Genomic DNA, 22,437 nt, shown 5'->3' on the forward strand with positions numbered 1-22,437 from the left:
CTCTGACACATGCTTTGTATTTCTTCAACAATAATCAAACTGAACTTTTAAAAATGTAAACACTCAGTGTTCTACACTGTAGAAAACTGATCCCTAAAAAGACTGGAAGCAGATGAAAACACCTGTACACACCAATTATACACAAAAAACACCCAAAACAAAGCACATAAGTCACTATAACAGAACTGCAGTTAAAATAACCTGTTTACAACACAGGAGGATGGTAGGAATACCAGAACCACGTTTGGTCAGTCCCCTGCGGCCCCAGGATATTAGGTTGTACCGCCCCCCTGGACTTGTGTGTATATTCATCTGACTGTTTTCACACTCATATTCAGCCTGGAGCACATCGTACACCACAAAACACATAGCGTCCAATATGTCAAACGTGCCAGTTTTCCAACACGTGAGCAACATTAACTAAAAATAAGGCACAGGAGCCTTCAGTCTGTTAGCAGCACATACAGCAGGGACCTCAGAGGTGAGCAGGTCACTGTAAAGGGCCACAACATTGCGCAGTCATCATTCTGTCATTTAAATCAGCTTTTCAGCTCTCTCAGAGTCTCTCCTCCTCTCGGAGTCTCTTGCTCAGTTTGTCCAGAACCACGTTGAGCTCCATGTTCTTGTTCAACTTCAGATAGATGTCCTTCCTGATTGGATGGATAGTCAGCCAATCAGCAGCCACTTCTGCCAGCAGACGGATGTGTTTCTCCATCTCGCCTGTTCATTAGAGAGTAAGAACAGCAAATCAGATATTAAAAGACAGCGACAACAAGTTTGGTACTGCAAGTAGAATGTGGGTTACCTCCGTTTTTTCTACCTGCCTAACTAGATCTCTAGTGGTTAAAAAATATTGTTGGTTCCCAGCTACACCCACAAGCCACAAAATTCCCAAACAGCTCAACTAATAACCAACCTGTGCTGAGAGCAGATCTGTAGCTGGCTACCATCCTGTTACAGGCCACTTCCATGATCAAAGCAGGTTTCTTCTCAGCAACAAACACGTTCCGCAGAATTCTGGCCAGCTCCCTGAGCCGTGACATCATCAGCAGGCGATCCTCCTGGGTGGGGTTTCGAGTCATGGTTGCCTGGAGCTTCTGGGCCTCCTTTGCTCGAATCTGAAACACCAACCAGACAGTCAATGAACCACCCAAAGCAACACAACACTTTGATAAATAACAACATGGTTCTCTGATTGGGCTATGGCACTGCACTAATCAACCTCGCCCTTGAAGAACCCTCCTCCTCCTCCTCCTGGTATACATACCCTGTCCAGCAGGGACTGGGACACTCCTTTCAGGGCAGTTGGGACCCCAGTTGCTGGGGCAGGTGATGGAGTGGATATTTTGGTAGCTGGTGGGTTGCTTAGAGATTCTGGCTCTTTGCTTTCTGTATCCTCTGTCTTCAGAGCCAGAGAAACCAAAGCCTTCTCCATCTGAAAACAAGAAAAAAAAAAAAAATCTATAGGCACACTTATACTGGATTGATATACTGAATAAAGACTGTTTATGAATATTAAAATATCACAAACTCAGATTACATTCAAAAGCTTTTTCTCAAAACTCCTGAACCTCCAGGTGTTCATCTGGTGAATATCTAACAAGTATTAAAAGTATAAAATTAAGTATGACTTTATTAGCCATTAATCATCTTAATTTGACAACAGTTCAGAACAGTCACCAGACGACCACTTTAAAATCCACACAGTACCTTGGGTGTGATGAGTGAGCGGGCCTTGTCCAGCACCTCCTGAGCAGTGACCCGTTTCTCAGTGTGAGGAGGCTGAGGCAGTGAGCTGTTCTGCACAGCTGGTACAGTGTCCACATTAAAGCGAGGGTGCCAGCGGGTCAGTTTGTCTTCTGGTACAGACACTGGAGGAACCAAAGAGGACAGAAAGACCTGCAGACAGAGAGGTGGCTTTAAAACTAGTAAGCACCAAAATGCTTCTGCACGAGTCTGTGGGGACATCCATCTCAGCTCATACCACACACTGTTTACTTGAAATTTTGGAATTGTGCTATGCTTGAAATACTCCCTGTTTTCTGCCTAAGCCTGGCTGTGATTCTCTCAATATGAAACCAAAAGGAAGCAATATCAGAGCAGCTGCTGACCTTGTGGTGCTGTTTAACAATGGAAACCAGATTCAGGTGGAAGATGCGTCTTCTCTCCAGGAGACATGAGGCTGACAGAATAGGACGAGCTTCGTTCTGGTCTGTGGACAACCACACACACACACACACACACACAGGAATAAAAAATAAATACACAGCATTGAACACAGTCACGTCCCATTTAGAGAAAATGTGTTGATTAAAAAGGTGAACAAAAAAAAGCAGAGAAATAGTAGGCTCTTTTATACAGAGATCCTGCACTATAGCTGTAAAGGAGATCAGTCATTAAGTTGCCTGTGCTTTTACATGGAATGCCAGCGTTCTAGATTCAGTGTCAGCTCCCTGTCCCCACTGTGCCGGCTGTCCCTTTTACACAGACATCAGTCTGAACGCCAGTCTGAACAGGCTGTGTAAAAGGGCCTGGTGTCCTTACAGACTGAAAAGCAGTGTGTTCTAACCAGAGTGAAAGACGGGTTCCATGGTCAGTTGGTAGCTGCCCTTCTTAATGCTGCTGTTGAACGTTGGGATGTTCTTCTCTTGTCTGAATGTATATGCCTCAGGAAACACTGTCCTTATCTGACCCATGTGGCTCTCCTCAAACCGCCTGAAAAAGGGGACAAAGAGAAGAGGCAAAAATAAGCTTCTGCAGCATGACGGCCAGTGCAGACGAAAGGCCTCTTCTAACCTCCAGAAGCTCCATGAAAATCAAAGCTATAAGTGTAAGAAGGCTTATCTACGTGGTGATAAAATACAAAAGGGTGCTAGAGTGAGCTTAAACTGACAAAATAGTAGTTTTTGCTGCATGAAGATAAGGAACAGTATATGAATTGCAGGTTCTATTCCAGATTATCAAAGAACCACTAAGAGAAAGACTTACTTACAAACCTTCCGTGCACAAAAGTAATCTAAAATTTTATATCCATATTTTATAATTCTTCTAAAAACTCACATTTAAGAAAAATTAAAGAAACACTGAAAAGCGAGTACAATCAGACCATCTCCCATCCCTCCACCTACTTGTGCATCATGTCCTGAACTCCCTGTTTGATCTTGGTGAAGGTGGCTGTCTCACAGCGGTTGTACAGCATGGCCACCACAGTGTCCACACTCCTGAACATCTCAGCCAGGACCTTGTACTGGTATGGCAGGGATAGGCCTGGGGGGGCTGCCTGGGCAAGGGTGTGGTACCGCTGGTATGCTGGCTGCTCAGTACTGGGGGATAAGAGAAGAACAAAATGTAAGCTTCTAATTTGGACTTAACTGTAAAATGTAACATGCCATATAAACAGTACAGATGGGTAGTGTTTGAAACTGACAACATCTTGTCTCCAAGTAGATTTTGGCTCAGTGCATGTGTGTACGTGCTCACCTCTCCTGGGATTGTGTCTCACTTTTCTTGCTCTCCTCTGACTCTTTCTCCTCCTTCCTCCTCTGAGCTTTAGCTGCAAGCTCTTTGGCTCGTGCTACAGTGGACTTGAGGGCCTTAGCATCAGAGGTGGGGGGCATGGTGGCAGCAGGATAGGTGCTCACAGGTACTGAATCCACTGTAGAGGAGGAGGAGGGGATGGAAACTGATGCGGAGGAGGCGGCGCTGGTTGTTTCCTCTGCATGTTTCTTGATCCTCTGAAGGCGAGACTTGAGGGCTGTGATGTCCTCTTTACACAGAACCTGAGATACAGTGGGATTGTCATGCTCACGATACCAGTGGCAATATTCTGCATTTTTCTTTTATTTTCTTATTCCTCTGTGCCATGGATATCTATCCATTGTTGTCCTCAAACTATTAAAAAAACCACATCAATGAGCTCAATGTACCTTCATTATCATGAACACACACAATAAGTTTAACTGGACTCAGTCACACACACACACACACACACACACACACACACACACACACACACACACACACACACACACACACACACACACACCAGAAATACTAACTTGAACAACAGATGTGGATTCATCTGCCTCTGAAAATATTCCAACAAATGGACTATATCTCCATCTGTTTGAGCAATGTTTATTAAAAACTACAGTGATCAGCTGTTTTAGGAAACTATTGAGCCATTTAAAAAAAAAAAAAGAGCAATTTTTAAAAGATTTACATCTTCAGAGGGAACGGAGAGCCGACAAACCTAATTTTGCTTTTAAGGTTAATAAACAATAAATGGCCACCCCTCATCCTAATATGGACACTACAGTACTGCCTTCCTTGTTTTATGAATGAAGCAGCCGTGGTGTCATTGACAGCAACAGTTGGCCCTGAAAATCCCACTCCTAAAGTTCCTGCACCTTTGGAAAGTAAAAACCTCCCCAGAGCAGAGACTTTTATTTACAACTAGAACCATCATACAGGAACTAAATTTATGGACTACACAAGTTTAGTTTATTAGTTCCTCAAAAGGTTCTTGTTCCCCTGGAAAAGTTCCTGTGGTGGAAACACTTTACAACATATTGTTGGTTTTGGTCTTCTCATGGATTATTTTTTTAACAATATGAGACACACCAAATGTGTCATTTCAATTACAAACACTAGATCAGCAACAAAATGTTGATTTTCCACATCCATATTAGACTGTTATCTCACTCACACTACACTACAGTTAGTCAAAGTTATACAGATTTTGCAATTATATAAAAACAGAAGCAGCTAATCATCACACTGGAGACACTGAGTGAGAAAATGACTGCTTGATAAACGACTTAAACAATTATCAAAATTATTTTCTGTCAACTGATAAGTTCAAGTAAAAGCATGATAAACCCTCCTCCTCCTCTCACAGCAGTTCAACTCATTTATATGGGAACTTAAATAGTTGAGCCTTACAGTGCAAGGAAAAGCTACCCTAAAAAAAAAAAATACTACTCTAATACATGTTGGGTACATTAAGTATTGATGGCTGTGCAGTTACTCAAACATCAGGGGCTTCATTTATTTGTGTAGGATCCATACCAGACACAACAGAACACACTTTACCTTTATAAACCACAATCAACTTGGAAATGTGTTTCTCTAATTTATACAGTCAACATGAGAGCAGGTGTAAGATGAGGTGACTGGAAAAGGCAGAGTGTGTTTCCAGTGTGCCTGATGCCCCTCACTCATGTTAACTGAAGCGATTTTTCACACAAAAACTAAAATTAACTGAAAACTAATTAAAAATCATTCTTGGTTAAGTCCGTGCGGTATCAGAAACTTGTTAAAAACTACTAGTGTTCTGTACTAAAATTCTATGACAAGTTTTGTTCAAACTGAGATCTCTATAAATGATGATCATTTTGTCAATAAATCAATGTGGTTGGTGGAAGTGAAAGACAATATTTGCAGTTAATATGAAGGAATGGCTAGCCAGGCTTTCAGCCCACACACACAGTTACCTTGCTGGCCTGTGCTCTGCTGTTGTCTTGACTCCTCTGTGGAGAGCTGCTGGTTTGGGTGTTAACATGGTTCTCAGACGTAGGGGCTGCAGGAGCTGAGGGCTTCTTGCTCACCTCACTGGGCAGCGGCTGGGCTGCAGCCTGGGCACATAGCAACAAACCTTCATGTGTATAAGTGCTACACACGTACAATGTGACCACATTAGCATTGCATTAGATTCACATATCCAAACATCACAACCTCTAACCCTCTAACATGTAAATACTGGGCGATGTTGGAAACCCTCAAATAGTCGTATAACGCGCTCTGAAGGTATTTCCAGAATCTAACCACCTGGGTAAAAACATGTTTCCGTCCGCTGCAGGATTAGAAAAGACTCTTTATAACCCTTTTCCCCACATTGCGACTCGGTTTCCTGATCTAAACAGATGATAGCGGGTGGCTACCCATAAACAATAAGTGTTGCAATTTGGAAAAGTATTTTCTCTATCGTGCAGCGGAGTTGTATTTTTTTATCAAGCTGGTTAAGACGATTCTATGCAGATCCTGGAAATACCTCAAGAACAACAGTAGCAATTTACAGTTAAGTCAGCGGCTGAAATCAGCCAGACCACAGGCCTACCTGTGGTGTGTCTTGAGGGAGGACCAGTTTCTTCCTTGCAGTCCTCCTTGTTGCTTTCTCCTCGTCTCTAACTGCTTCGACTTGCCGTCTTTTCTTGGCCGTGCTGTGGTCGGCGGAGGCTGAAAACACGGCTGCCCCGAGGTCAAATTCTGCGTCGGCAGAAGTCCGCTTTGGTGTCCGGGGACTGCAGGGGGGATCCTTCGCTGTGTGCCTGGTAGCAGTCTCTGCTTCGTTCAGCCCCACTGCCTCGTCGATAACTCGGACAAACTCTTCGTGGACGGAAGATGAAGAGAGGAAAGCGTCTTTGTTTTTATCGGATCTCGGCCTTGGGCAGATGGTGCTAATCTTAGAAGAACCGCGACTGACAACAGCGTCGCTGCGCTGCTTGGCTAGTTTCACCGGACCGGCGATTACTTTCTTTCTCTGGGAAAAGAAGTCGGTAACTCGAGCCTGAGACATGCTGCTGGTGCTCGAGCGGGATTGAACGAGAAGAAACTAAACGAATCTACTGTGAGCCGGCGTCTCTAAAGATATAAATAGCGTCCATCAACAATAGATCTCCGGAAATGTTCACACTTAACAGGAAGAAGAAAAGAAATTTCGCGCGAAGTGAACAAAGCCACGCCCCATCCGGTTTGCGTCAGAGGGTAATACATTTTTTTCATAGGATAATAAAAGAAGGATGAGCATGTTTATGAATTTAAGTTACAGGCGTTTCAAATGTGTTCTTTGTTCTTTTCATCACAGAAAATACTAGTTGTGACTCTTTTGATTATTTCTCGATGTCCCTGAAATAAAAGAGATATTTGACTCATTCTAGCAAAGTCTAAAGCTGAGGAGTTAAAAACATGAATTCCTCTCTGTGTATTGTGCCCTGACTATATATTAAGTTTCCACCTTATCAACCTCTGTAGCTGAGATTGTGTAATCAAATGTTGTTTTATTTTAAGTTGCCTATACTCATGTACTAAATGGACTGTACTTATATAGCGCCTTTCTAGTCTTCCGTTCACTCAAAGCGCTTTTTTTTTTTACACCACGAGTTACATTCACCCATTCACACACATTCATACGCGGAATGGGTACAGGGGATACCATGCAAGGTCCCAACCTGACCATCAGAGGGAAGCTAATCATTCACACGCTGATGGAGCCATTTGGGGTTCAGTATCTTGCCCAAGGACACTTCGACATGTGGACTGGAGGAGCCGGGAATCGAACAGCCGATCTTCCGATCGACCTCCTGAGCCACAGCCGCATACATTTTGCATATATTTTGAGGATATCTTAAGTACTAGATATACTGGTACTTCAGTACCAATATATCTATTTTGTTATAATGTAAACAATAACCCAACTCAGAGGTACACCATCAAGGGCATGATTAATCATTTTGGACAATCATCACCTGCCCTCGCATATCATGAGCAATGGAGCACAGACAGAGCTATATGTATATTAATTGACAACAAGTTATTTTCTTTTATTATTTTCATTCTTTACTACTGTTACTTTGTCCTTTTGTGTTATTGGTTACATGGAATGCTGTTTGCAAATCAAATGTACCTTAAAAGCAAAATAAAATACTGATACTGAAAAAGTTAAATTACTTTACATATTAGAGTTAATTTACTTTTGAAAAAAATAATAAAATCATAGATTATAATGCTTTACTATAGTTTAAACTAGGAGTTCTCAACCTTTTGTAATTTAAGGCCCACTTATGATTGTTAAAAAAAATTCTGAGGACCAACTTCCCAAATAAATGAAAACAAAAAACAAAAAGACATAACATGACCAAAAAAACAAACAAACAAACAAACAAAAAACCCAAAACAAACTGGGCTGTAAATATGTGTTATGCTACGGTCATCTGTAATGACCAAAATAAATATTCAAATATTCTGCTTACCCTCAGTGAGACACTTGGGTTTGTTTCTTGGAAATAATGAGATTAAGTCATGGTGGGATGGGTGAGAGGCTGACATGCAAAGTAGCATTCCAAGCTGCGTTCAGTCTGTTCCTTGCCCTTGATTTTGGAAAACCCTGACTCACATAAAAAGATGGGTGGTGAAAGGCAATAGAAATTTGATTGCCCGTTTTGACAGAGGGGGATATTGACTGGCAGCCAGTCTGTAGAATGAAGCAAGGTCAACTTGTGTGAGCTGAAGCTTCAGGTTGCTGTCTGCTGATAGTTCCATCAGTTCATTTTCCAACACAGTGGATAGAGCAATGTCTTCTGAAGTAGGATCCACAGAGAAAAATAGCAAGCTAACAGTTGCAAAACACGTTTGTCTCTACTTAATCATGTGTAATGATTTGCGTGGTGATATTAAAACGTAACCGGTCACGGAAATTATGCATTTTAATGTGATGTTTTTAATTATGTGAATTCTTGAGCACATTTAGATATAAAAATAACTAGCTTTGTAAATTACCAGAAAAAATAGTTTTAAACATGTGGCAGTACCATTACCTCGGCGGCCCACTAGATGGTGCTCTGAGGCCCACCTGTGGGCCGCGGGCCACTGGTTGAGAATGGCTGGTTTAAATGACCCAAAACATTCAGGAGTTTGATCTAGAAAACAAATTGACCTCACTGGATCACCCACAACATAAGATACTACTTTCTCATGAACACATCAAGTACTTTTATTTTTGAGCACTCTGTGTTAATCATCTCTTAATCTATAAATACACACACTCATTAACGATTCAGGGCCCCTTCAATTACAGCTTTGTGCCTCAGTTTCTTCTTGCTTTGCAAGCTCAAGGGACTGGCACCTTGAATACAGCACATGTATGAAAAAGTAACAGGATTATATTCAGTGTCTTTGCCCCTTATAATTTACTTAGCCTACTCCATGCATAATGGGGTGTTAATATAAAAAACTTAAGAGAGATTTAAGATATAAAATAAGAGATTCTTCTCAATACCATTTAAATTTACATAAGATGTATTTTTCACTGTCGTATTACTTATTTTACTGAAGTAGCCTGATGGACTGAATAGATAGGGTCAGAACCCCTACAGGGATCCCAAGAAAATTTTGAGCAGTCACTAGATGATGAAAGGGATACATATATGTATATGTATGTGTGTATGTATGTATGTATGTATGTATGTATGTATGTATGTATGTATGTATGTATCTTTTTACACACAGATGCTGTTGCGTTGAACTCACTAGCTCCATGTTTTTACTTATTTGTAGCTACGCTAGAAGGCGCTACTGACACACACACACACCACACTAATAGCATTAATTTTAGGTACACGTGGGGTAGAAACATTGTGCCTGCCAGTGGGACCTATTTCTGGCGCCTGCATTGACTGCCGTGGTCATAAGAAACGTCGATCTATAAAAACAAGCCGAACTTATAGAAACATTCGCCACCAAAGTGCCAATAAACGAATAATTATGTTTCGATGCATTTTCTGCTAAGTCTTTATATCAAAACTCTGTAATTACACACAAGATGTGAAGCAGTACAGCAGTATGGAGTGTTATCTGGACTGTACGTTACAGGAGGCCTAACACAGTGTGTTTGCAGCAGGGAGGAGACCAGCAGCAGCAGCTCAGTGGAGAATAGCTCCTCTGTGAACGCCCTTCGGACTGACTTGCCTCTGAATCACATTTTCCACCTACAACAGTGTTACTTAAGACTGGGCCCCTCCAACGGAACTCATGCAACAAAACTTTTTTCCTCCTCGCCGAGAGATTCACTGAAACGAGTCGTTCTACTGCTGCGCACTCACATAACCCAAGAGGATCAATACAGTCAACTACTCAGAAACTTTTGTTTCAAGTTGAAGACTTTCCACTAAAGTTGTTTTGTCTTTTTACGGGAGATCATGAGCGCATATCGGATTAATGGCTGTCATTCTTCTGTCACGTTTGATCAATCGGTCCCAATGGAGCTGTTTAAGTTAACGAGCACAGTGTTTCTGCCGTGATCGATGACAGTTAATGGTAAATCGTTGCTGATTATCGGGGGAGTGAGTATTGATCTTTCTGCACTGACATGGATCTTCAGGTGATTGTCTGGCTGTTCTACAGCTTTCTACTGCCCACTGCGCTGTTAACAGGTAACTACTTTCCACTTTTAATCAGAGGAATTGTAACGACATGTCACAATAAAAGTCACACATCCACGTAGACGTGAGCGCTGAAACTGTCTCGTAATATAATGGGTGGTAACTGCAGAAGCAGCTAGAGGGAAACGTGTAAAAAACCTCGCATCAACGTCTGTCTGATTACTGGGAGCGATACGAACCAAGACAACGTCAACAACTACAATGTTATTCAGGATTTCATATGTCCTTATACACCACCATATAGGCTGCTGAAATATAAACTAGCTCGTATTTTAAAATCTCAGTCAGTCTGTTCTAAAATGTGACAGAACGGATGAAGCCGTGGAAAACATGAAAAATGAAACTTAAATATAACGTTAATAACTGCTTTAGAGTTGGAATATCGGTCGGATTTGAGAATGACTCCAGACGTATATAACAGGTCATAAGTATTTTCTACGAGTACACGGGTTAGCTGATGAGAAACTGACTGATATTTCAGTTAGGTTCGGCGGGGATAACCTTTGTGCGCCTTAGCCAAAAGTGGATGTGATCTGTGACTGGTGCATGTGAAACACTAGTGGCCAATATGTGGACACTGAAGAATCCCCTTACTGTTTATATAAACTGAAACGATTTTTAAGGTGTGTAGTGTGGTTCATAGAATATATGTTTTCGTTTATGTCTTGGAATGCAGATTACCCAGAACAGACCTGCCACCCCATCTGTGCTTCCCTTCGTGCTATAGTCTTCTTTTGTTGTATTTTCAGTCTGTTGCTAAATGGTTTCAGCTTCAACAAGGTGGCCTAATCTCAGTTAAGGTAATAACAGGAGCTTTTATATGGACATTTTCAGCATTGATAGAGGTGACTCTTATATGACAACGTGTTCATTGACAACTGACGGCTTGAGCTAGCTAACAAGACACATGGAATTTACAGTAAGAATGTGAACCAGTAATGACGCAAACCTGAGCTGCATCAATAAGGTATGACTATTTTATATCCTCCATACCTATTTGCCACAGCATACAAGCGAATTTTGCCTGACCAGTTAGAGTCTTAAAGGGCAGGTTTTCCACACAATTATTTCCTCCACGGGCTCAATAGGGAAACACTTGTCCGAGGAAACACAAAGAAAGAATTTGATGCTAAAAAGACTGTAAATGTGGCAGATATCCACTTGATATCAGTAACTCAGACTGCTTCGGCCTCATATAAGCTTCATATACACTTTTAAATGGATTTCGGATCCCATCACTTACATTGAAAGCACATTTAAAGGGGATCTTTTAATAGCCAGTATGAACGGGAGAAATGATGAGCGAGGAAAACCTCTTTCGCTGTTCGGATGGGCACCTGACTGTTGTTTTACGACAGACCTGACAAACTGAGTCTATTCTTTAAAGCAACGTCTGAGAGTCCTTTCCTAGGCATTGTGGGATAGTGATGTGGGAAAAAAGGAGGGGTAGAAAGTTTAAACGTGTACAAATAGAACTTTACCGGAAGTTCAGTAGTGATTTGCCAAAAATCTGAAAAAGAAAAAGTGATGTTGTGGCCAAGGAAGTTTTGTCTTCACAAGCTGTGAAAAGACAAAAAAAAGTGGTTTGTTTATTTACACAGATCCTGTAAATAAGCAACGCTTTCTTTGGTTGTGAGCATAGAAACACCCAACAGTGACTGGTGAAAATGTGGTGGAGATAATGTTGAGAAATTCTTTTCACTTCGAGTGAGTATGTCATACTGTATCATTCTCAGTATGGAAGCTATCTCATTGGCAGTGTGTCTTGTCAGTGTTTAATGTATTGACCTGTGTATATTGTATTTATCACTTTCAATCCTGTAGGGAATAAAAGAAATTCAGCGCAATCCTGTAGAACTGATGGCTCTATTTTGCAGTGATTTGACTGATCAGTAGCCAGACAGTTGAAATTCTTTAATCAAGTCCCCTTAACTTCTCTGGGACAGGTTAGCTGTGCAGCTGTGCAGCATTGGTTAAAATTGGTAAAAGAAAGATAGCTCCATGATGCTGGAAAGCCTGTGTCAAAACCAAACATAGCTAACCCGCTAATCTCACTCTTTGATACAAACTGGAATCTCCTAAAGCACGTCAGATTTACACGTACATGCGCGCGCACACACATACACACACACACACACACACACACACATACAGAGAGAGAGAGAGAGAGCATTGATTCCATTCCATTTGGCTTTGAGATTGTCCCTATCCATACAACAGCCTATGAAAAATCAGTTTCAGTATTTCTTAATCTCTAATCAGAGAGAAAGAGAGAGAGAGAGAGAGAGAGAGAGAGAGAGAGAATGTCTTCCGACAGGATGTCACTAGCTAGAACTTGCAGTATTTCTGTCTAGTGTTTACATCAGTTCCTACTGAGTCTAAGGAAGTGAAAGATGCCAATAAAGTTGCCAAGCTATTGCCACACACTCACAAACACACACACACACACACACACACACACACACACACACACACACACACACACAGTCTGCAGTTGGTAAAACCATCAAGTGCATTGTGACATGTTCATTGTCAGTGTGTTGTGTGGATTAGTGTAAAGACTTTGCAGATTTTTTACACTAATGCTTCTGAAGGTTTGTCTTTCGGAAACCATTTGTTGTATTGGAATTATATAAACCTGAATATTAACATGAATGAGATTATCATGTTGTAGCTTTCTATAAAAAGAGAAAACGCATCAACCACTGAACAAACATCCATCCATCCATATATCCATACATCCATACATGTTGAGGATTGTGAGAGGGGCAGCTTATCATATAACGCATTTGCATATGTGTCAGTCCATAAACAACTGTATATATTATCAGTGGTTGTGTTTCCACACTTGCTTTGCATGTAACCAGATAACTGTGAATCAGCAAGAAGTGTGATCGATCAGACTTTTAAAGGTATGATGACAGGCGCCAGGATGGCAGGTTGAGCATCACCAAACCTATAGAGTTGTTGGGCTTCTTCAAAGTGGGGTTCGCACTTATGCAGCTCATTCAGTTTTATTTATACAGTGCCAAATCACAACAGAAGTTACTTCAGGGCCCTTTTCACATAGAGCAGGTCTAGACCGTACTCTTTATTTTACAGAAACCCAACATTCCCGCTTGAGCAAGCACGAAAAACTCCCCTTTAACGGGAAAAAACCTCAAGCAGAACCGAGTTCTAGGTGGGTGGCCATCTACCTTGACTGGTTGGGTTGAGAGAGAAAGTGGGAGGATGAGAGGGGAGAGAGAGAGAGAGACAGAGAAGCACAGCAACAAAAATAATAATAATAACAACAACAATAATAAGAGAAATATGACTGATAATAATAATAGCAGGCGTGGGTGTCAAGCATGACCACGGCAGAACGGGGTCCCTGCAGCCACAGTCCATGGAAGCCTGCCCTCCATAACTAGAGGGTCCATGACCTTGACGCATGGGAACCTGTGAGACGAGAGAGCACAAAAACACAGAGGAAGAAGCCAAGTTAGTAACATGCATTAACAGTACATGATGGAGTGGGAGAGGAGGAGAGAGGAGCTCAGTGCATCATGGGAAGCCCCCCGGCAGTCAAATTATAGCAATAATATAATTAGCAAATGTTCACACATTGCATTGCATCATCAGATAACAGAAGGTGTAGTTGAAATAGTTGAAAGGAGAATTGAACAGTGGAAGAGAAAGATGCCACAGAGTGGTGACCACAGTACACAGAGGGTATACAATATGTGCATGTGTAGCAATATTATAGAAATTGTAAAAAGATGTGGCCTGATGAGGTTGATTTTACACAGCAGAGTGACGTTATCTTATTTTCTATTTTAATTCACATAAAAGTTTTTATTTTATTTTAAGTCTCACATAGTGGCTTTGTTTACATACATACATACAATATATTTTGTAAACTCCTTCACACCTGCTTTGTTTAGTTTGTTGGATCATACCTTGGAGCGTTTCCCCCCTTGGTGCGGTTCATTTGGGCAGGTGTGAACACAGCAATAACACTTGAGTGCGGACTAAAACGACAGGACCAATACCTTGTTGAAGAGGTGGTGTCTGTCTAGTTACAAACTAACTCTGGTACAGTTTGTTTGTGGTATGAACGTGATCCGACCGGACTGCAGGTAGCATTGCGCATTTTTTGGATGAAACCAGCTCTCGTAGCCAGCTGCGCTGTGCATTATATTATTGTTATGTTATTATGTAGGCCTACAGGTATGTGCTCCCTTGTCCTCTGCAGCCAACTGAAGTCAGCACGTCTTCTTCGGGTAGCGTGAAGCAACATATTGTTCTCTAGACGTTGCCTAGAAGTGCGTTCAAATTTACCATTCTACTCACCTGTCTTGGCTTGGTACATGGCCGAAACGATGATCGCAGTTATGAAGAAATGCCAACTCTGCCGATGGTCCGTTTTGGGTGGCCAAACCAGAAGAAAAACAAACTCTCCTTTCTCCGCCTGCCAACCCCATGAGATTTCTGATCAATGAACAAAGTGACAGCTCCCAAATGGTTTTTGTTGATACATTTTGGTTTGCTCGAAATTTTGCCATGTGAAACCAAACCAAACCAAAGGGATTTAGAGATATGACTTAAAATGCAAAGGATATTTAATGTTATGTGTATTTTTGTGTTTGAAAAATGAATAAAAAAACATTTGAAACAAAGGGAAAATGCAACAAAGTAGCAACTCATCCACTGCTACTGACCAAAGCAAATGAACTATAGGTGTTAAAATGCCCTAAGTGTATTTCACAAAGCATTTTAGCACTAAAAGTAGCTCCTCAGTCTGAGAGGAGGAAGTCCAGAGGACACCTGAGTCACTGAGACCTGCTCACATTCAGTCAGCTGCTGCAGGTAATGATCCTCATCATGTCAGTTTTAACATTAAATAATCACCTACTGCAATAAATAAAGCTGATTTCGTGGCTATAAATAAATAACTATAATTGTGGACTCTATAATAGGGCAAGGAAAATCCTGTGTCTCACTGTGCTTTGTACCACGTGTTCCTTATGTAGTGAGTATGTAATGGATATGTGTGCAGTCTTATGGAGAAATGGACAACTATGATCGACACTTGAGGTGTGTTCACTTTCGATAGGTGACAAATCATAGGAAAAAAATCATAGTTAATACATGAGTGTAGAAATGGCCCCTACAGTCACCAGATCTCAACCTAACTATGGGAGATTCTCCACCACCATCATCCGATCATCAAATAAGGGAATATCTTTTGGAAGAATGTCGTTCATTGCTCCAGTAGAGTTCCACACACTTGGAGAATGTATGAGAGGGAGCATTGAAGCTTCTGGAGTCTTGTAGTGGAACATCACCTTACTAAGGCTATTTATGTTGGGGCTTTTTTGGTCACCTATTTATGTAGTGGTGTCTCCATGACCCAGATTCCCACAACTGAAGTGTGGATGTCTGTGAGGATTTTCAGTCATCCATGTCATGGTATATCCAGAAGTCGAGGGTGACTGGACTTGCTTTTAGATTCTTGAAGACGTTTGGCCTCTCATCCAAAAGGCATCTTCAGTTCAGACTGACAAGTGGGGAGTACCAGGCATTTAACCTCTGTCGGATCGTTTACACCTTGAAACTCAATCAATAAACTGAGACAGTATTCACTTTAATTTTGTATGAATAACCCAATCAGCAGGCTGATTTTTGAGTTGTGCTCTCTTTTTTTTCTAATTTTATTGTGAAAAGTTTACATTTTTTGCCTTGTCCTTTAGGTTGGTTCTTTAGAGCATTCTTTAGTGTAGTCATTGGTTTGATAATCAGCTTGATAAAAATGCGGGCTTTGAGGATGTAATTGAGATGAATTAAAGTTTAATTGACTTCATGGAGCAGAGGCTTGTAGATGTTGATTTCCATGTTTTGTTTTGTTTTTTCTAAAGTTGAAGTTCATGGCTCAAGTTTATAGCTGATGACAGCACAGAACAAAAAAGACGTGTAGTAGTTTATTAAAACTGGAATTATTTAGACTCTAACCTTTATTTAACTGGCAATTTGATGACTATATCTTCAACATATAACAGGTTCTACAAGATCTCATGGACACATTTCTTGGCAAAAGCAGCAGTCCCAGTATGGAGATAGATTTGTTTCATAAGGATTTATGTGAACAGATCAACAATCTCTGTGTAAATGTGTAATCTGTAAATATAAAAAACCTTCAACAAATACAATACATTTACAACTTTCCAAGAGGCATTTGTGAACTGGATTGTGGATTTGCTTTCTACACACACGGAGTTTTAAAACAAATTTTCCGCTGGCCCGAACGAAAATCCACACGTATCACTCAGCCATTTTCGGACAGCAAGTGATCGCCTGCTGATGACGTAATTTCCCACCCTACTTTCGTGCCCCCAACATCAATGTTTACTGTTGCCCTGGCAACAGATGCCGGTTTAGTAGCTAATGTTAGTTTAGTGTAATCTACATATTAATAGTGAACAATAAAACTACAATACGACATTTCTAAACCAAAACAACTATCAACACCAACAGCCATTCTATCAAAGACCTTCACCAGAATGCTGCCACTTCCGTCATATCTTACAACAGTTAACGTAGCCTCACTGAAACAATGTAATCAAACTAAACACAGTGCTTTTCAGCAAAGACATTACAACTACATTAGTAAGAGTACACTACTAATAAGATGTGAAGTGCCTTGTGACTTTTACCAACCTGAAAGAATAAATGAAAAATATAAAGGATGAGGTGGCTGATAAGTGCTAACTGAAGAAGCAGCCAAACCACCGCTTTAGATAACTGAACAATGCCCTCAAGCATCCTCGTGCCTTTCATACTCAAACAAAAATGTATACGGAAGTATGTGCCAGATAATATACATAGAGCAAATAAACACACACTAATACTCATTGTATGACATTAACATAAAACAATGAATGCACGCTACTTAACACTGATTATTAAAAAAACAACTCTTACTTTGAGATGCGAAAATGAGGCCAACAGCAGGCGATCACTTGCTATCCGAGTGATACGTGTGGATTTTCGTTCAGACCAGCGGAAAATTTGTTTCAAAACTCCATGTGTATAAAAAGCAAATCCACACGCGTAGAAATGAGAACCACAAACGATTCACAAATAAAAACTGTGTTCACAAATGTTGTTGTTTCCAACACAAATGTTGGAAAGTTGCAAATGTTAGGAAGATATTCACAAATGCTTTTCATGTATTTACAAATTAATTTAATGTATTCACAGATATTTTTTCATTTGTGGAATTTGTTTGTGTATTTGCAGATCCGTTTTATATTTGCAAAATATTTTTGTGAGTTCACAAATCTTTTTTTTTGTATTTGTGGAAGGTGTTTATATTTACAGATTACACATTTACACAGAGATTGTCGATATGCTCACACAAAATCATTATAAAACAAATCTATATCCATATCCCTGACATTACAGGGTTATTGTGCAGGTTTACAAGTGACATGCCAATGCAGTAATGGTGGCTTGTTTACTTAAGGCCTAAACGCACTGGGAGCGATAACTGCGCATCAATTGATGCTCCTATGGCGCACTGCAAGCGTCAAATTTGAAATTCCAACACCACAGAACCAACACAAATTTGTCATTTTCTCCTTGTTTTAACCGCTAGTTGGATGTAATGAATGAATGAGAAGGCGAAATGCAGAGGAGGAAAATGAAACTGAAACTAAGAGCGTCTGTGTCCACAGTAAATCATTTGTTGACTGTTTGATGGTTATTTATTTGTGCGTTAAAAACTGCCGTGAAATAATCAGAATATAACGTTTTATGTCTCTCATTCAGAGGTTTTGTTCTCACTACCGCTCGCTCTCCTTGCTCGACCACTGCCGCGCTGTCTCTCTCTCTCTCGCTCGCCGGTGCTCAGCTGACTTGCGCTTTCTCTCTCTTTTTCGGCTGCAGAGAAAACAGCTTTTGGCGCTGGGTCCCCATTTGACGTTCCAAAAATCGAAACAAGGTCGGAGTAGGCGCGTCAAGGCAGTTTGACGCGCGTTCTAACGCTTCTAGTGCGTGTTCGGCCATTGATAACAATTGGTGTAATTCAAAACGCGCGCGTCATCTTCCAGTGCGTTTAGTCCTTTAGTCAGTGCATATGCAGTGATGCACTGACATGATTTACTGGATTAGTATTGGAGCTGATGTTGACAGCATCAATGAAACTGATCAGATATCAGTCAAACATGACATTAATTCCTGTTTCCTATACACTTTCATCATAAAAAAATACGTTTTACAGGGCATGTAGAAAAAAAATACTTAAAATCTACACAAGCTTAAGAAGAATGTTAGTGTTAGAACTTCTCCAATTATAGTTAAGAAGTGTAGTTACAGCTTCATGTGGGCTTATACATGGAGGAAAGATTCCAATCAGTGCCACGCAATGAAGATGAGGACAGATTTTAGATTAAAAAAAAAGAGAGCACTGGTATTGGCATGTACAGTCCAGACAGTAAATATTTGGACAGTTACACATTTTTCTTCTTCAGGCTCTGTGCTTCAACACATTCAAATTGAAATAAAAGAATGGACACTACATTAAATGCCAAGTCCCAGTTTTAATTTGAATAAGTACAGAGCCTGGAGAACAAAAAATATCACCTTACGAGGCAGCTGGATTTGTGAGATCATGAGATCACAAGATCACAAGAGAATCCATCTCTCAGGCTTCAAGTTATGTGCTTGTGTCCAAACCACCACTGGTTTGGACCAATCAGCATCGCAAATCCAGCTGCCTCGCGAAATAAGACGGTGATAGACAGTGATAGACAGATGGTTCATCCAGTCACCTGCCAAGTATTTTTGAAAGTGCCTGCCTTTTTCCAAACAGTTTCCATGGATGACTTCTCAGATGGTTCTGTGTAACAAACCAATTGGTGTGTCAGGTTACAAAAAATGTGTAACTGTCCAAATACTTACTGCCTGGACTGTAGCCTGAGTCTTTGGATCAGAAGAGAGAAAATGGGGTCTTTGCACCCTCATATCAAATATAAAAAAAACTACCCTGTTTGAGAGAATGTTGTGGTGTGTGTGCATTATGCATTAGCGTTCCTAAGCCAGTGAGTCATTCCACACCAGAACAGTTAAACAAGAGCTCATGGCTTACTGAGAAATACCCAGGGTGTGTGTGAGCTGTGGGGTGTGTGGGAATGTGGCAGAGAGAGGAGGAGGGATGTGTTTAGAAGTTATATCTCTATTCAGAAGAAGGGTAAGACAGGGATCTGATCATTAGAGACAGGGTTTGTGCCTTTATCTTGACACCATCAGGAGAATGAGCTCCTAGTACTTCTAATGATGTTAAATGATGTTAAATTCTACAACCTTGTCTTGACTTTGCAGAGCTTTGCAAAGTCAGATTGATTTTCCTTAGTGCAGGCTTCTTTTTCCTCACCAATTTTAATGGTAAAGACATTCTATGACATGTTTGAACCAGCTTGCTTAGAGCATGGCACGTTTGGAGAATTCAGAGTCAGGACAGTGTCTGCTCCAAATTCTGACTGGCCTGTCTATAATGGAGCATTACCTCATGGAATATCTGACCACAAAAGTGACTTTCTGGGAAACATACATGCCCTTACCTTTGTAAACCAGGACAAAAGTTGTTGAATTTCACACTATTCCAGGATTGGTGGACAACATAAAGGATGAGCTTTCCTGTCAGGTTTCTCTCAGTAGTTTATAAGTATATTATAACACCAAATGTAGCCATCTGTGGTGAACATAAATGTCCATGGGTGAAGAATGTCATCTATTATCCTGCACTCAAAGTGTTGTATGAGGTGAGTGGATAGATGTCCTGTTTCAGGAAAATTAGAAAGAATGTCTCTGACATGTGCAATACACACAAGCCAACTCTCCACCACCAGAATAGTTGAAAATATGGACCCACGTCAAATGCTTGGAAATAATATTAGCTTACTGCTTTGGTTGTTAATTAGAGCATGTTTTAACATATTTTATCTTAATATACTACTTTCTGGCATCAGGTTTAGTTGTGGTGTTGGCTGTGTGTATCAAGTCGACAGTAATGACATTGAAAATGTGAATTAAAAATAATGAGCTGTTCCTCTGGCCACCATCTCAGCTACAGATGTCATGAACCTCATCACAGTTCAACAGGAATGTATCTGTAAAATTCATCAGCCAAACAAATCAAAATACAGTTGGCAAAAGCAATCTTAGCTCAAGGTTCACTTGTTATATTACATGATTCTTTTCAGCAAATTGAATTTGCTCAGTTGCCATGAAACTGTAGATGTTTATGAAGAGCATATGTGATATGGTCAAAGGCTCCAGAACAAGTGAGTGGGTGGACCTTGAGTTGAGATTGTTTTGTTGACTGCTGTTTCCAAGAATGAACTGTCAAGCTCAAAATCATATACAGCTGCTGACAGGAATTAAACTTAAAATATAAAGAATGTCTATTTTATTTATTTAGCCAATTTTCTGTGTGCAGGTTAGGCAAGTAGTGGTTATGGTTAGGGTAAGTCTCCAGTAAATAAATGTAAGTCTGTAAGTCCCCAAAAGTGAGCTAGGACAGTGTGTGTGTGTGTGTGTGTGTGTGTGTGAATTCAGCACCAGACTGCTGAACCAGTTAGGCCGTATTCAGACCAAATCAGGCAGTGCGGCGAAAACGCTAGTTCTCCCTTTCATTTGAATAGGGGTAGTGTGTTTTGGCTGCGGGTGTTTTGGCTGCTGCGGCGCCGCACCAGACTGTAGCCGAAAAGTTGAGCCAGAGTCAACTTTTGGAGAAACGCAGCCCAACGTCACTGCGGCTGAAGGCTGCAGTGGCCAATCACAGCCGGAGATCAGACTTATCAGAGCTGTAAACTCTGCCGTGAGGGAGTAAAAAGATGTTACTAGGAGGAGGGGAGGACATTTTTCTTCGTTTGATAACATTAAAAGTGAAGTTAGACTTTGCTATTGGCTTCCTGACTCATTTTAAAAAAGATGAGAGAAGAGAGAGAGAGAGAGAGAGAGAGAGAGAGAGAGAGAGAGAGAGAGAGCAGCTGTGGTTGAGGGAGCTAGAGAGTGAATGAAGAGAGGGAGTGCTGGTAGCGAGAAAGCCGGTGAATCAGATCAATAAAACTTTTTTTCAGATTGTTTCACGGTGGTCAAGTTCTAGAGCACAAATAAACACGCCCACAACCCCCCCACACCTCCGCTCAACCGCCTGGTCTGGTCTGGTTTGGTCTGAATACGGCATTAGTCTACTCTTCTAGAGAGCAGACTTTTATCTGTCATGTAGATAAAAACTCTGTTCTTTGTGTTTTGATTGACTTTGTTGGATATCACTTTGTTCATCTTCGCCTACTTTTATTCGCTATATCACCACAATGAGACACCACAAGGGCTGGGTTATGTAGTCATTATTGAAAAATTAGTCATGAGATAAGGCTTTCACATTGTTGTATTTTGTTTGTTGGTTTGTTTTTTGTCATCTTTGAAAAATTATGGGGCCTATGTTTGTGGTGGCACAATGACCTGTGCAAGCAGTGCTCCGGCATTTTCCTGATCTTGAACAGTATGCAAACCATCTGCTTCAGTTCATTAAATCCTGCAGTCATCTGAAGGCAACAGGACAGATATGTTGATAAATCTCATCAAGCCAGTGCCAAGGTGAAGACTAGCATACCTTGTTGATTTTGGGCAAAATCAATTCTTGTGGGGGAATGCCAAACACAGCAATCAGCATGTTAGGCTCAGTGGGACATTGTAAGATTTCAGATATGGTTTGAAAGATTGATTTCCAAAATACAGCCTAGGAATTATATGAAGGAGTGAGGCAGGGCATGTTTGCATTTGTCAAAGATATGATCCACCTTAGGGTATGATGAAAGGTACCTGAGGACAGTCAGAATTATGAGTACGATGTATTGCTGACCCGTAAGTGCCTGGAATGAGTGTATCTTGCTAAGTCCTAAATGTCATCTGAAAAATTAAAATCTAGGTATATAACTTAGAATTAATGGTTTGAAGTGATGCTGATTTGCAATACGAATCACAGGGATGAGTTCTTTTGCTGTTAAACAACAGTTTAGCCAGAATATTTCTTGCTTTATCACTGAGATTGTAGTATGTTCTCTCCACAGACAACTCTACGCACTCGTTGGTTTGGTAACTCTATTCTACCTCAGTTACGATATGACGACCATTGACCATTTACAATGTGAGATAGAAGAAATATGACTGAGTT

The 22,437-nt window shown here is 40.8% G+C and overlaps 2 protein-coding genes across 3 annotated transcripts in view; one reads left to right on the forward strand and one right to left on the reverse strand.

Moving 5' to 3' along the window:
* Position 1: 1 nt before the first annotated feature.
* Positions 2–6,723, reverse strand: cdt1 (chromatin licensing and DNA replication factor 1). The gene is made up of 10 exons (XM_042433478.1): positions 6,119–6,723; positions 5,496–5,636; positions 3,481–3,779; positions 3,129–3,323; positions 2,570–2,715; positions 2,112–2,212; positions 1,711–1,899; positions 1,268–1,435; positions 917–1,118; positions 2–720 (listed from the first exon to the last, which is right to left on the reverse strand). The coding sequence occupies exons 1-10, from the start codon at positions 6,575–6,577 to the stop codon at positions 557–559; spliced, it is 2,064 nt and encodes a 687-aa protein (XP_042289412.1). The 5' UTR covers positions 6,578–6,723; the 3' UTR covers positions 2–556.
* A 2,713-nt stretch (positions 6,724–9,436) lies between these two features.
* Positions 9,437–22,437, forward strand: part of piezo1 (piezo-type mechanosensitive ion channel component 1) — a 172,031-nt gene continuing 159,030 nt past the window's right edge. For both annotated transcript variants that reach the window (XM_042433271.1, XM_042433272.1), the window contains exon 1: positions 9,437–10,208. In XM_042433271.1, the coding sequence (XP_042289205.1) occupies positions 10,145–10,208 (64 nt within the window). In that variant the 5' untranslated portion in view covers positions 9,437–10,144. The remainder of the gene's footprint in view (positions 10,209–22,437) is intronic.

This window comes from Thunnus maccoyii, chromosome 14, assembly GCF_910596095.1.
Source record: "Thunnus maccoyii chromosome 14, fThuMac1.1, whole genome shotgun sequence".
In the NCBI taxonomy this organism is placed as follows: Eukaryota; Metazoa; Chordata; class Actinopteri; order Scombriformes; family Scombridae; genus Thunnus; species Thunnus maccoyii.

Excerpts from the sequence above, each read along its gene's own strand:
- cdt1 (XM_042433478.1), bottom strand. The coding sequence starts at position 6,577 with ATGTCTCAGGCTCGAGTTACCGACTTCTTTTCCCAGAGAAAGAAAGTA. Across the intron at positions 3,780-5,495 it reads GCAGAGCACAGGCCAGCAAG|GTTCTGTGTAAAGAGGACAT; the intron begins GTAACTGTGTGT and ends ACTGTATCTCAG. Across the intron at positions 2,213-2,569 it reads GGAACCCGTCTTTCACTCTG|ACCAGAACGAAGCTCGTCCT; the intron begins GTTAGAACACAC and ends GGTTGTCCACAG.